Below are 15,632 nucleotides of genomic sequence, written 5' to 3'. Positions count from 1 at the left end.
CCATTCATTAGTGTTTTGCGATTATTGGGAGAGGAGGAGTGCGTTGTGAGATTACGTCATAAGAGAGTGTGAATGTATCCAACAGTCGACACTCAGCTGACACTCAACATCATGGACAATTTACGTACTTTCCGGACTATAGACGCACCTGTATATAATCCGCACCAGCTAAATTTGAAAAGAAAATACTGTACATATGGGCCGCACTTGAATATAAGCCTCAGGTTTTCATGTTGTAACATGAGATATTTACACAGAAAGACAGTAGGGAACTGTGCAAGTCCGCTCGCTTTTCTGCTGTTTTGGTTACGCTCCTCTCGCCCATGTGCATCTGTTTACAATGAAGCCGGCGAAAAATCAATAAATGGAGCGGTGGATAACGTTACATAACGATGTTACGGCATGTGATTGTGTAGTCTTAACTGTCATGAACAAAAGATTATGGGTTACGGAGCGCGTTTGTGTTGCGGTGCAGAGAGGAGAGCTGGGAGACCGGGGCGTCGTTCTCCATTTGTTTGAACGTCGCTGGGTGAAGTCCAGCAGCTTCACCCACAAACTCTGGCTCAATTCGCATAACCTGTTTCCATAACAAAAAGTCGCATTTTCATTTTATCGATACGTTGACAAATCCACCCCCCCAAAGCGTAAAAACTTTTATGCGCATTTACTGCCTTTTTTCGAATTTCTGGCGTTTCCATTAGGGATGGGCATTTCGACTAATTTACTAATCGAGTAACCGAAGCTGGTACTAATCGGGTAATCGAGTACTGTAATAAAAAATAAAATGACGTCATGTCTGACGGACAGAGCGCAGCCGGTGCATAAATGCGCTCTGTCCGTCAGACAGTCCGCATTACTGACACACAGCGTCGTCACACACAATGTCAGGTGGATAATAAGAGTAGAGACTGGAGTTTAAGATGCACACACGAGGCAGATGTGCATCTTTATGCCGGGGAATAAATGCGCTGCATGCGCTCTGAGCGCTGAGTGCAGCGCTGAGTGCAGCGCATTTATGCCGCGGCTGCCACGGAGGAGAAAACTTTTTTTTTCTTTTCTTTTTTAAATCATTAGCGGTGCTTATTTATTAGTCCACACTACACATGTTGGTGCCTTCGGTCCTCTCTGCCTCGCATCGTTTCAGGAAATAACAGGGAAGGTTTCAGAGTGTTTGTAAAGTGAAAGTATATTTTCTACCAGACTTGAGACCTGTCGTCTCCCTCCCGACGGCGTACGTCGCCGAGGGAGGGAGGGAGAATTATTGTAAAAGGTTTCAAAGTCCGAGGCTCGATCCAAAAACGCTTTTACACAGCAGAAAATCACGTTGCTTGATCCGAAACTGTTTAACACTACAAAAAGCCGAACTAGGGCATGATAATGTAGTCTGATCCGACACTAGATTGCGCTCTGACGTGCCGTTTTTTTTAATCCTCGGGTACCCGAGTAATAAATTCATACCCGAGTAGCAGATTGCTACTCGAGTACTCGAGTACCCGGGTAACCGTGCACATCCCTAGTTTCCATACAAGTATTTATTTGCAATTTTTGAAAATGCGAATAAAAAAAGGTGGATGGAAACGCAACTACAGAAACATGACGATGACATGACACTGTCAGACGCTGAGGTAAAGAAACATGGCCCAGGTGTGCTGAGTAACAGGTGTGGGTGTGTCTCTGTCGTCCATCTCATGTGTTTTTATTGTTCATGGTTCATGTGTCGACTGAAATACACTCACACACACCTCCCTTCCTCCATCATTACACCACACCCCACTCATACCTGTCCACACACACACAAACACACACACACACACACCTGTGTACCCCCATATGTGTGTGTGCACCATCCCACAGCCACCACAGTGTCCACGCTCTCCTTTCAGAGGCAGAAAGAACGAAGGAAACTGGAGCGAGGGGAGAGGATTGAAGACGTAGAGCAGGTGAGAAGAACAACACCTGCTCTTATGTCTTCATGAAGTCTGGAGGAGGTTATGTGTTCATGTCTGTCCTGCTTATGTCCACTAATTTCACTAAGATAAGGTAAGGTAAGGTAGGGTGAAGTAAGGTAAGGTAAGGTAGGTTAGGGTATGGTAAGGTAATGTAGGGTAAAGGTAAGAAGGGCAGGATAAGGTATGGTGAAGTAGGGTAGGATAAGGTAAGGTAACGTAGGGTAGGGTAAGGTAGGAAGGGCAGGATAAGGTAAGGTAGGGTAAGGTAGGAAAGGTAGAATAAGGTAAGGCGAGGTAGGATAAGGTAATGTAGGGTAAGGGCAGGATAAGGTAAGGTGAGGTAATGTAGGGTAAGGGTAAGAAGGGCAGGATAAGGTAAGGTAAAGTAGAGGAGGGCAAGGTAGGAAGGGTAGGATAAGGTAAGGTAGGGTAGAGTAAGGTAAGGTAGGGTAAGGTAAGGTAGGCAAGGGCAGGGTAAGATAAGGTAAGGCAAGATAAGAAGGGTAGGATAAGGTGAGGTGGGGTAAGGTAATGTAGGGGTAAGGGTAAGAAGGGCAGGATAAGGTATGGTGAGGTAAGGTAAGGTTGGCAAGGGCAAGATAAGGTAAGGGAGGGTAGGACAAGGTCATTTAGGAACTAGGGCAGGATAAGGTAGGGTAAAGTAACGAAGGGTAGGGTAGGGTAAGGTAACGTAGGAAGGACAGGATGAGGTAGGGTAGGGCAGGATAAGGTAGGGTAAGGTAGAATGGGGGCGGGACTAGATAAGCTTTTGCTTCTCCCGCTTTCCCTTTCGGCCATGTGTGACATGCCCGAAATAAAGAAATTGATTGATTGAAAGGGCAAGTTATGGTAAGGTAAGGTAACATAGGGTAAGTTAGGATGATCTGATATCTATCTATCTATCTATCTATCTATCTATCTATCTATCTATCTATCTATCTATCTATCTATCTATCTATCTATCTATCTATCTATCTATCTATCTATCTATCTATCTATCTATCTATCTATCTTAACTCACTTTCACAGTCAAATAAGTATAAGCTGCAAACAGGAACCGGAGCAGGAGTTACTATACTGAGTAATGTCTAGTGGCTTTACACGACGCAGTAAGAATATCTGACTCTCTCTTCTTCTGGGATCATTTTCTAATGGCAAACAGGGAGAAGAAGAAGAGGAGGAGGAGGACGAAGAAGAAGAAGAGGATGAAGAAGAAGAGGAAGCGGCTGGAGTGGCGACGGAGAGCAACAGCGAGGAGGAGTTCAGAGCGGAGCAGGAGTGGACGGAGGTTCGTCCCAGAAACAGATGCAGCCCTGAGTCTCTTCCTGCCCTGGAGACGGCAGAGAGCAAGAGCAACCACCAGATCCTTCACAGGAGCTCAGAGGAGGTGGGTCCAGGTCCAGGTCCAGGTCCAGGTCCAGGGTGGGGTTGCACCAGTTTGGCGTATCTCTCTACTAAATTCAGGATTTAGTAATTACTAAACCGCTACTAAACTTAGTAATTACTAGCTAGTTTGCAACTAGTTGTTTACTAATTTCGGTTGCACCTAGGGATGGGTACCGAAATTCTGTACTTTCTTGGTACCGACCGAATTCCCACCGAAGTACAGAGTATTGATTCACATAAAGTGAATCGGTACCACATTTCGGTACCTGAACGCACCTTCGTCGTGCATCAGCGAGAGTGCAGTCTGCATGAGCACCGCACACTCGCGCCCGCCCCCCCTTCTCTCTCTCTCACTCTCTCTCCCTCTCTGAAATGAGACGTGGAGAGTTGTGGCAATCCGTACCGAAGCTATGAGAGCACATCTAAACGAGGATGAAGTCTCCCCCTCTCCTCTCGTCAAAACGTCAAGTCCACATGTTGCAGAGTTTGCAGCAGTTTCAGTTGTTTTTTTTTATTTGACAAAGTTTCACACAGAGCTTTCTGATGGCTGTAGGAATCTTTCCATGTTTCTCCTTTTCCCACAGTAAAAACGGACATTTTCATACAAGACTATTAGTCTCATAAACTTTTTTTTCTTTTTTTCATTGAATGACTATTCCATTATATGAAAATCATTGCCCATCCCTAAAACATAAAATACTCTTAAAGGCTGAGGAGTTGTGATGTTGTTAAGAGTTAAATATTAAAATTTTAGACATTTAGATTTTTTATTTTTTTTTAAATTACCACACACACAAAAAGTACCGAAAACAGGTACCGATTGGTACCGATATCGGTTCCCAGGTACCGAGTATTGATACCGCATCGATTCAAATGCGAAAGGTACCCAACCCTAGTTGCCCCAGACCAGTTTATACAATCCCGTATCTAGTAAATGCGTAAGTGGTTACTAGCAGGTTACTAGTCGCATTAAGTGACGACAACAACTCGGCTACCCAATCAGCGTGCGGAGCAGAATGTACACAGGAACAGCTGGGCGCTTTTATTTTGAAGTGTGTCCCACATTGACACGGAAGCCGCCGGCAATGTTGTAATTTAGGAATGACTAAATCTTGATTTAGTAAATACTTGCACATTTACTAAGGTTAATAAACACTTATTAGTAGTAGTTTCACGTCCTGTGTCTCTGGTCTGTGTTTCAGGAGCCAGAGTGGGACATCAGCAGTGCGTTTGTGGCGAACGCGGCCAGTCACATCAAACTCAAAGGGCCGAAGAGCCGAGCGTCGCAGATCAACAGGATCAACAAGGACAACGAGGCCAAGAGCAGCAGCCAGGTAGCGACACAAAGCAACGGTTTCTGTGTGAGGAGGAAACGGTGATGATGATGTGTCGTCTGTGATCCGGAGATCTGAGCAGCTCTGATGTGTTTACAGGGGGAGAGCAGCAAAGAGATGAAGAGGAGGGGCGAGACGCTGACAGGTGAACTCATTTTATGTCGATCACAGAGTTCCTATCTAGACATTTTAAAGGGATAGTTCAACATTTTGGCGAATTGGCCCATTGCCATAATCCCTATAGTCATAGCAGCAGGTTCGTTACCTTTAATTGTCGGTGCAAGCTGTTTTTAGAACGGCGGAGCAGAGCCGCGAGCTGCTCAGAGCTACGCTACGGAGGCTCATGGGATTTCTTGGTTTCCCTCATCAAACTCATCAAATACACAATCCAACAACTCCACAACGCTCTGGTGGACAAGTTGTGACCTGCACATTCACCACGCTATGAGATAATAACACAACGTTACCAGACAGAGTTGTTTTAGAGGAAAATGCAGAGACTGCTTGATGAAAAACTGTCCCTGAAGGCAACGTGCATCAGCAGTTTTGCATGAATTTCCCTCTAAAACAACTCTGTCTGGTAACGTTGTGTTATTATCTCATAGCGTGGTGAATGTGCAGGTCACAACTTGTCCACCAGAGCGTTGTGGAGTTGTTGGATTGTGTATTTGATGAGTTTGATGAGGGAAACCAAGAAATCCCATGAGCCTCCGTAGCGTAGCTCTGAGCAGCTCACGGCTCTGCTCCGCCGTTCTAAAAACAGCTTGCACCGACAATTAAAGGTAACGAACCTACTGCTATGACTATAGGGATTATGGCAATGGGCCAATTTGACAAAATGTTGAACTATGCCTTTAAGGATAGTCAGAGTAGAAGAGGAAGACATGTTCAGATGTGATGTGAGTGCAGGTGTTTGTATACAACCAAAATACAGATCTCTGGGATCATCAAAGATCATCTACGAGGGAAGATCTCTCACTCTGTAGTTCAGATCACGTCAGTTTCAGGAGTCACAGTCTCCAGGTTAATTTCACATCCATGTCATGTGGAGATAGAAACGTGACTGGTACATTTCTGTTCTTTAGTATGACAGTGTGTGTGTGTGTGTGTGTGTGTGTGTGTGTGTCCACCGTGCAGAGCAGGGCATCCAGATGTTCCAGCAGGGCCAGTACAGCCAGGCAGTGCACATGTTTACAGAGGCCATTTACTGTGACCCCAAGGACCACCGTTTCTACGGGAACCGCTCCTACTGCTACTGGTGTCTGGAGCGCTACTCCTCCGCCCTGGCCGACGCGCAGAGGTCCATCGAGCTGGCTCCTGATTGGCCGAAGGGATACTTCCGAAAGGGCTGCGCCCTGATGGGGTTAAAGGTCAGCAAACAGTGGCCACACGACACACTTAAAGGGATAGTTCAACATATTCTCTCATCACCATAATCCCTATAGGCATAGCAGTAGGTTTGTTACCTTTAATTATCGGTGCATGTTGTTTTTAGATCGGCAGGGCAGAGACGTGAGCTGCTCAGTGAACACAATGTGAACGGTACAGGTCCCCTGTCCCTCATCAAACTCATCAAATACACAATCCAACAACTCCACAACGCTCTGGTGGACAAGTTGTGACCTGCACATTCACCACGCTATGAGATAATCATGTAAAATTACGAGACAGAGATGTTTTAGAGGCAAATGCAGCCGGAACTACATTCCAGACACGGCTGCTGGGCGGAGGGATTTCAAAAGTACAAGAAGTTCTGAGTATTTGCTTCATATATACGTTATTATCTCATAGTGTGGCGAAAGTGCAGGTCATAACTTCTTCACAAGAGCATTTTCGGCGTTGTTGGATGGTGTATTTGATGAGTTTTGAGGGAAAGGCGAAGGTACTGTTTCGTGAGCAGCTCGCATCTCTACCCTATAGGGATTATGGCAATATGCAAATCGCCAAAATGTTGAACTATCCCTTTAAACATGTCAACAAACAACAAGTTATGACTGAAGTGAACCGTGTCCCATGACAGAGGTACAGCGAGGCAGAGAAGGAGCTGGAGCAGGTGCTGAAGCTGGACCAGGACATCACCGAGGCGTCCAGTAAACTGGTCATCTGCCGGACGCTGCAGCTCATGGTGAGGAGCCACCGGTCTCCACGGCGAGGAAATAAAACACATGATTCATGTCAGCAGCTGAAATCACCTCACGTTCCTACTGGTCCTCATCTTATCTTTGCTCTTTACTGAGTTTTTACTGAGTTTTACTGAGTTACTGAGTCATTTTATGAAAAAAGGTTGAACAAATTGCAACAGAAGCAAACTCAACTGATTTTCTATCCTCAACATATCCTGAGTGAGGGAAAAATCCCATTAGGGGAAAGTTTCGAAAAAACAGCAAAATATAGCCCATTCATACGCCTATTAATTCTTTTTCTCATGTGAATAGGGTCAAATTTTTAACCTTTAGATATCTCCATGAAAATTACTGAGTTGACACACAAAAAATGTGTGTTTGTTAACATGAGCAAATGTGCATAAATTTGCATAAACCCCACCATTTTGACTGCATTATATACCTTATATATAAAGGTGCTGTGGTGGTACGAGCATGAAAATTGGGATGAGTTGACTCCATCGGTCACTCAACAAGAAACCACTTGAAATTTCAAGATGGCTGCAATTTTTCAAATGTTAACAAAGAATTTCAAAAAACTTGTAATACATTTTTTGTGTGTCTTAATGTAAGTAATCAACTCAGTAATTTTCATGGAGATATCTAAAGGTTAAAAATTGTACCCTATTCACGTGAGAAAAATAATTAATAGGCGTATGAAGGGGCTATATTTTGGTCTTTTTCCCCTAATGGGATTCTTCGGGGCTTTTTTTTCCCTCACTCAGGACAAGTCGAGGATACAAAATCAGTTGAGTTTGCTTCTGTTGCAATTTGTTCAACTTTTTTCATAAAATGACTGGACTATGAAGAGTTAGAGGAGTTACAGAGTCTCTGTCCTGACATTGATTTACTGTAGAGACACGTGAGGAACTTGTTCCCTTTGACCTTTCTCTGTCTCATCTGTTCTGCCTGCAGGAGCTGGGCTTTGAAGAGGAGCAGAGTAAAGTGCTGCTGCAGAGGTTCAACACTGTCCCGGCGGTCCTCGCCTCCACTGAGGCCAAAGGTAAAGACGCAGCTGCAGCGCCGCCGGCGTCCACACGGAGGCAGCACCGAGACGCTCATCTCACACTCACACTCACAAGATCAACACTATGCACAATAGATCAGAAGCTAATAATACAGGGTATCCGCGGGGCCTTGAAAAGTATTAAAAGGTGATAAATACATTTGGGGAAAATTAAGACCCTTAAAAAGTATTAAAAAGTCTTTTCATGACTTTATAAAGTCTTAAATATTGAAGGTATTTTTTCTGAATTAGCTGTCCAAGTGTTTGAGTTGTAAAAAACATTGCGGAAGTGTGTGAATTTATTTGTTTTATTAAAAAACAAAGATGAACCGGTTCATGAAAAAGAAAAGAAGATTGTTGTTTTTGTTTTTTTGAGAGTTGAGCAATGGTTTTTTTTGATAAACTTTGCCTTTGATTTATTATCCCAGCCTTTTTTGAATTCTGTTGTATCATAGTGGTCTATAGTCTTTATCACAAAAACTAAAACTGTTCAGTTCAATTAACTTCAAGATTCCTGTACATACCCTGTTATAACAATAAACCTCACTGTTATGAAGTAATGAGACATTTATAACCAACCCAAACCCCCCTCACTGACTCTGTCTCCTCGTCCAGCACTGAAACACATCGACCTTCAGGACCAGAGTGGGTGAGTGAGAATCACACCAACACCTCAGAACACACAACATGGTTCGTTTTATTTGGGGGCATAAAAAGTCTAAAACATTAATATGAAACAACATATAAAATAATAAACATTAACACTCCTCTCCTTCCTTCCTCCTCCTCTGTCTCCAGGAGTTGTCGCTCTCTGTGGGTCGGGAACATCACAGTGGAGGTTACAGAGAGTGACCTGTGGGAGCTCTTCAAGATGTAATTACACTGTGTGTCATTTAAATGTTTAAATGTGTCAGACTCAGTTGATCATCGATCCTGATTGATTGAAACCATAAATCTGATCAGTTTCCGATCGGTATCTTCATCCAGCGTCACAGCTCAGTGAGGCTCAGTCAATAAAACCACATCTATCTACCTCAATAGAGAAGTGAGAGAAAGTGTTAGTGGTTGCAGTAGATGATGTCATTGCAGCAGCAGCAGCACTGTTTTTTAAGCGTCTATTTATTGCACATTTTGTTAATATTACAAACCAGGAGCACAGAACAAAACAGCAACATGCAGGGAGTGCAGTAGTTATAATAACAACAATAATATTAAAGCCGCAAGCGGCGATGATCGGCCCTCGCTCGACCCATGCGACCGCGGGGGCCTGAGGCGTGCGGGGGCCGTGGCGCGAAGCGAGAATGGCGAAAAAGCGCTGCGGGAGCGGAAAAACGCAACGTGCGGTTCGTCCACTAGGTGGCGCTACGAAGCCAGAAGCGGGTAGCGGCGTTCAGGAGCTGACCGGGATCAAGCCCCTGACGTTTGATGTGAATCGGACAATGTAAATGTAAAACAGGTCACTTCCTGTTACCACCAGGGGGCGCATTTGTATGAATCCAGATGTGGGTAGGTGTGATCAGGGGCTGACCAGGATCACACATGTCAGGTTTGAAGTTAATCGGACAATGTAAATGTAAAACAGGTCACTTCCTGTTACCACCAGGGGGCGCATTTGTATGAACCCAGATGTGGGTAGGTGTGTTTAGGGGCAGTGGCTCATCAAATATGAAAAATTTGAAGTCGATCGGACAAGTTAAGTGTAAACCAGGTCACTTCCTGTTACCACCGGGGGGCGCATTGAGTAAAGTGGGCGTGCCATTCAGCGGAACGTTCAGGGTGGAGCCATCATCATCTTCAGCAAGTTTGAAGCTGATAGGATGAAGTATGTGGGCGTTAGAGCTGTTAGAAGGTGAAATGGCGAGGAAACATGAAGTCGCCAAAAATTGGCAAGGCCGCAGAAGCCACGCCCTTTGACGTAGAGACCTATGGAGCACAAGGTTGGATCAGCATGGCATCTCGATAACCTGTAGGCAATTTGAAGTAGATCGGGCGAAATTAGTGGGAGGAGTTAAAGATTTTAATGTAAAAAATGGTCACTTCCTGTTACCACCGGGGGGCGCTTTGAGTAAAGTGAGATATTGATATATCGGGCGAATCAGTGACTCACCCCCATAATTTCCTTCAAGTTTGAAGTTGATAGGATAAAGCATGTGGGCGTGACAGCCAACCGAATGTTGGTGGCGATCGAGCCTATGTTTGGCGCCCATTGGAAGCCACGCCCTTTGACGTATTGACCTACGGAGCACAAGCTGTACTCAGCTAGGTCTGAAGATGTTGTCTATCAAATTTGGAGCGTGTCGTGCGAACCGTTTCGGACGAGTTAATTTGGCGCCAAAAACGACCAATTCAAAATGGCCGACTTCCTGTTGACATTTCACCATGACATTAAGAGGCTTTTTTGTATATCTGGGTATGGTACATATGTGTACCGAATTTTGTAGGTCTACGCCAAAGTAAGCAAAATTGTCTATGGGACTTTTCAAAATTTGTAGGGGGCGCTATTTCGCCATGTCGCGTCGGACATGTGCGACCACCACATATATCGAATTTCGGATCAGGCCGGACGTCCGGGCAAAAGTTCACGCATTTTCGAAGTCGGGAAAGGGGCCAAATTGGGGCATTTAGGTGACGGAATAATAAGAATAAATTAAAGCCGCAAGCGGCGATGACGGGCCCTCGCTCACCCATGCGACCGCGGGGCCTGAGGCACGCCGGGGATGTGGCGCGAAGGTGAAAGGGAGAAAAAACCAGGAAGGAGGCAAAAAAAAAGTAATATTTCGTTCATCCACTAGGGGGCAGTAATGGGATGCGTGCAGGTGTGTTCAGGGTCAGTCCCTCATCACACATGTGAAGTTTGGAGTGAATCGGACAAAGCATGAGGGAGTTATGAGCAGTTAATGGTTCGTCCACTAGGGGGCAGTAATGGTATGCGTGCAGGTGTGTTCAGGGTCAGTCCCTCATCACACATGTGAAGTTTGGAGTGAATCGGACAAAGCATGAGGGAGTTATGAGCAGTTAATGGTTCATCCACTAGGGGGCAGTAATGGGATGCGTGCAGGTGTGTTCAGGGTCAGTCCCTCATCACACATGTGAAGTTTCTTGGAAATCGGACAAAGCATGAGGGAGTTATGAGCAGTTAAAGGTTCGTCCACTAGGGGGCAGTAATGGGATGCGTGCAGGTGTGTTCAGGGTCAGTCCCTCATCACACATGTGAAGTTTCGTTGAAATTGGACAAAGCATGAGGGAGTTATGAGCAGTTAAAGGTTCGTCCACTAGGGGGCAGTAATGGGATGCGTGCAGGTGTGTTCAGGGTCAGTCCCTCATCACACATGTGAAGTTTCGTGGAAATCGGACAATGTTGATGTAAAATATGGCACTTCCTGTTTCCACTAGGGGGCGAAAGGAGTGAGATCGCCTACGACCATATAGAAACGTTGAGGTCGTGACCCTGGACCTGTGTACCAATTTTCATGTTGATACGAGTTCAATAAAGCCACCCAAAGGGCAAACGTATTGTCATGGCGAGGAATGATAGCCACGCCCCCACACGGACGCCATTACTCGTAGCTTCACAGTCTTCATAATGTAGCTTCACCAACTGGTTCTGCATGTTTTAGAAGTGGAATGAAGTTGATGGGGCAAAGTATGTACATTTTCCAAATTTTAGTCCACTTCCTGTTACCACCGGGGGGCGCTATGAGTTACGTGGGAACTTAATATATCGGGACGTTCAGGGCGGAGCCATCATCATGTCCAGCAAGTTTGAAGTTGATTGGATGAAGTATGTGGGCGTGAGAGCCACTCGTATGGACATGGCGAGCACGCCAAAGTGAATTGAGCGCTGACAGCCACGCCCTTTGACCTACGGACTCACGGAGCACAAGATAAGCTCAGCTAGGTCTGGAGATGTGGTGTACCTAATTTGAACTTGATCGGGCGAACGCTCTGGGAGGAGTTAATTTTAGGCGGGAAAAATCAAAACCAAAATGGCCGACTTCCTGTTGTGTTGAGGTCATGAGGTCAAGAGGATTTTTTGTATATCTGGGTATAATACATATGTGTACCGAATTTTGTGTGTGTATGACAAAGTAAGACGATGGCAATGCCATTGACACGTGTTTGTAGGGGGCGCTATTCAGCCATTTGGCCACGCCCATTTCCAACGACTTTAAAATATCAAATTTTTCGCTATGAGTTACGTGGGAACTTAATATATCGGGACGTTCAGGGCGGAGCCATCATCATGTCCAGCAAGTTTGAAGTTGATTGGATGAAGTATGTGGGCGTGAGAGCCACTCGTATGGACATGGCGAGCACGCCAAAGTGAATTGAGCGCTGACAGCCACGCCCTTTGACCTACGGACTCACGGAGCACAAGATAAGCTCAGCTAGGTCTGGAGATGTGGTGTACCTAATTTGAACTTGATCGGGCGAACGCTCTGGGAGGAGTTAATTTTAGGCGGGAAAAATCAAAACCAAAATGGCCGACTTCCTGTTGTGTTGAGGTCATGAGGTCAAGAGGATTTTTTGTATATCTGGGTATAATACATATGTGTACCGAATTTTGTGTGTGTATGACAAAGTAAGACGATGGCAATGCCATTGACACGTGTTTGTAGGGGGCGCTATTCAGCCATTTGGCCACGCCCATTTCCAACGACTTTAAAATATCAAATTTTTCGCGAGGCCTGATGTGCATGCCAAAATTCACGCGTTTTGGGGCATGTTGAGGCCCCCAAAAATGCGATTTTAGGGAGAATATAATAATAATAATAATTAAAGCCGCAAGCGGCTATGACGGGCCCTCGCTCCACGCCACTCGGCGTCCCCGCTACCCCCGGGCCGCTCTTCGAAAACCCCCGCGCGCAACCGGACGCGGGCGGCTGCGTCGAGGGCGGTCCCCTCGTCGAACACGTGACGTTTCGAGCAAAACGGACAACGTACGATGGAGTTACGGCAGGTTTACGGTTCGTCCACCAGGGGGCGGTCACGGGATGTGGGCCGTTGCGTACGGGGTCGTGACCTCATCACACATGTGAAGTTTCGAGCCGATCGGACAATGTCGATGCAAAACGCGACATTTCCTGTGTCCACAGGGGGGCGTATTGAGCGAGCTAGCGTACGATCAAATGGAGGCGTAGAGGGCGGGCCCCTGATCATGTACTGAAATTTTGAAGTGACTACGACCAAGTATGTGGGCGTGGAAGGCAAACGTAATAGCATGGCGACTAAACGAGCAGTTGACCAACTTTGTCGCCCCCTAGCAGCCACGCCGTTTCACGTAGAGAAAAGCTTTTAATAGTGTTTGACCAGCTCGGTCTCCTGATGATCTGTAGCGAATATGAAGTCAATCGGGCAAAATCCGTGGGAGGTGGCAGTTCACGATGGAGCGCTATTCCTGTCGCCGCCACAAGGGGGCCATTAGCCGTAGCATCATAGCGTTCACGAAATACCTTCACCAACTTGTTCGGCATGTTTTAGAAGTGGAATGAAGTTGATGGGGGCAACTATGTATTTTTAATTAATTTTAGCGCACTTCCTGTTACCACCGGGGGGCGCTATGAGTGACGTAGGAAAATAATATGTCGGATCGTTCAGGGTCACGCCCTCATCATGTGCACCAAGTTTGAAGCTGCTGCGATCAAATCTGTGGGCGTGATAGCATTTAAACCTTTTTAGCTGAATTCGGGAACTTGGCCGTGCCCTAGTAGCCACGCCCTTTGACCTACACACCTGCGGAGCACAAGCCGTAATCAGCTCAGTCTGGAGATGTTCCGTGCCCAATTTGAAGTCAATCGGGCGAACTCCCTCGGAGGAGTTCGTTTTGCGTCAAAGAAATGCTAACCAAAATGGCCGACTTCCTGTTGGGTTTAGGGCGTGGCTCCAATTCAATTTTTGGTATGTTTGGGTATGATACACGTGTGTGTCGAGTTTCGTATGTGTACGACAAAGTAAGCGAAATTTGTCTATGGAGAATTTCAGAAAAACTTCAAGGGGGCGCTATTGAGGCATTTAGCCACGCCCATGGGAAACGACTCTATCCGCTGAAAGAGCTCGCCATTCTTGACCCGTGTATGAAATTTCGTGAGGACACGACTTCGTTAAAGCCACGAAAAAGGCAAACGTAATTGTACGATAAAAAATCGTCAGTCGCCGCGGCGGCACACGGACGCCGTTCGTCGTAGCTTCACAGCGTTCATAATGTAGCTTCAGCAACTGGTTCTGCATGTATTAGAAGTGGAATGAAGTTGATCGGGTGAAGTATGGATTTTTAACGAATTTTTGCGTACTTCCTGTTACCACCGGGGGGCGCTATGAGCCAGGCAGGAAGTCGATATATCAAAACGTTCAGGGCGGAGCCAACGTCATGTCCTTTGAATTTCAAGTGGCTACGACGAAGTATGTGCGCGTAATTGGGAAACGTAATTTTACGACAAAAAATCGGCAGTCGCCGCGGCGGCACACGGACGCCGTTGCTCGTAGGGTCAAAGCGTTCATGATGTAGCTTCACCATCCGGGTCTGCATGTACTAGAAGTGTAACGAAGTCGATTTGGTCAACTACGTATTTTTAACGAATTTTTGTACGTTTCCTGTTACCACCGGGGGGCGCTATGAGCGACGTCGGCAAATAATATGTCGGATCGTTCAGGGTCGCGCCATAGATTTTTGCACCAAGTTTGAAGCGTCTACAATCAAGTATGTGGGCATGAGAGCCGTTCGTATTTTCATGGCGAGCACCGAAACAGTCGCCAAACTTCGGGGCACGCCAGAGGCCAACCCCTTTGAGCTACAGATCTGCGGAGCACAAGATAAGCTCAGCTAGGTCTGACGATGTTCTGAACCCAATTTGGAGCCGATCGGGCGTAACCCCTCGGAGGAGTTCGTTTTGCGTAAACCAACTTTGAAGCAAAATGGCCGACTTCCTGTTGGTTGTCGGGTATGTCCGTAATGAGATTTTTTGAAGATCTTGGGTTGATGAATATGTTTACCAAGTTTCGGACAAATCGGTGTCGCAGACTGCCATTTCCTATGCGCGGTCTAGGGGGCGCTGTGGTGCCATTTGGCCACGCCCACATGCGAGACCACCACAGAATCGCAATTTTTTGGCTTCCCCCCCTGCGTGTAAAATTTCATCCGTTTCTCAGCTTGGGAAAGGGGTCGAAATCTTGTTCGAACTCGCGGAATAATAATAATAATAATAATTAAAGCCGCAAGCGGCTATGACGGGCCCTCGCTCCACGCCACTCGGCGTCCCCGCTACCCCCGGGCCGCTCTTCGAAAACCCCCGCGCGCAACCGGACGCGGGCGGCTGCGTCGAGGGCGGTCCCCTCGTCGAACACGTGACGTTTCGAGCAAAACGGACAATGTACGATGGAGTTACGGCAGGTTTACGGTTCGTCCACCAGGGGGCGGTAACGGGATGTGGGCCGTTGCGTACGGGGTCGTGACCTCATCACACATGTGAAGTTTCGAGCCGATCGGACAATGTCGATGCAAAACGCGACATTTCCTGTGTCCACAAGGGGGCGTATTGAGCGAGCTAGCGTACGATCAAATGGAGGCGTAGAGGGCGGGCCCCTGATCATGTACTGAAATTTTGAAGTGACTACGACCAAGTATGTGGGCGTGGAAGGCAAACGTAATAGCATGGCGACTAAACGAGCAGTTGACCAACTTTGTCGCCCCCTAGCAGCCACGCCGTTTCACGTAGAGAAAAGCTTTTAATAGTGTTTGACCAGCTCGGTCTCCTGATGATCTGTAGCGAATATGAAGTCAATCGGGCAAAATCCGTGG

The 15,632-nt window shown here is 46.5% G+C and overlaps 2 protein-coding genes across 2 annotated transcripts in view; one reads left to right on the top strand and one right to left on the bottom strand.

Moving 5' to 3' along the window:
- The window catches only part of atp6v0e2 (ATPase H+ transporting V0 subunit e2), a 263,253-nt gene that overhangs the window by 29,325 nt on the left and 218,296 nt on the right, over positions 1–15,632 (bottom strand). The gene's annotated exons all lie outside the window — the stretch shown is intronic.
- The window catches only part of LOC146992369 (uncharacterized), a 50,643-nt gene that overhangs the window by 15,154 nt on the left and 19,857 nt on the right, over positions 1–15,632 (top strand). The window contains exons 4-12 of the mRNA XM_085785726.1: positions 1,884–1,940; positions 3,112–3,336; positions 4,538–4,669; positions 4,769–4,814; positions 5,807–6,039; positions 6,690–6,794; positions 7,747–7,834; positions 8,453–8,486; positions 8,636–8,710. Coding sequence (XP_085641852.1) covers positions 1,884–1,940; positions 3,112–3,336; positions 4,538–4,669; positions 4,769–4,814; positions 5,807–6,039; positions 6,690–6,794; positions 7,747–7,834; positions 8,453–8,486; positions 8,636–8,710 — 995 coding nt within the window. The remainder of the gene's footprint in view (positions 1–1,883; positions 1,941–3,111; positions 3,337–4,537; positions 4,670–4,768; positions 4,815–5,806; positions 6,040–6,689; positions 6,795–7,746; positions 7,835–8,452; positions 8,487–8,635; positions 8,711–15,632) is intronic.

This window comes from Trachurus japonicus, chromosome 1 (assembly GCF_045865225.1).
Source record: "Trachurus japonicus isolate A0001 chromosome 1, Traja_1.0".
In the NCBI taxonomy this organism is placed as follows: domain Eukaryota; kingdom Metazoa; phylum Chordata; class Actinopteri; order Carangiformes; family Carangidae; genus Trachurus; species Trachurus japonicus.
Note: the sequence above shows the minus strand (reverse complement) of the source record. Positions and strands in the feature narration are given on the sequence as shown.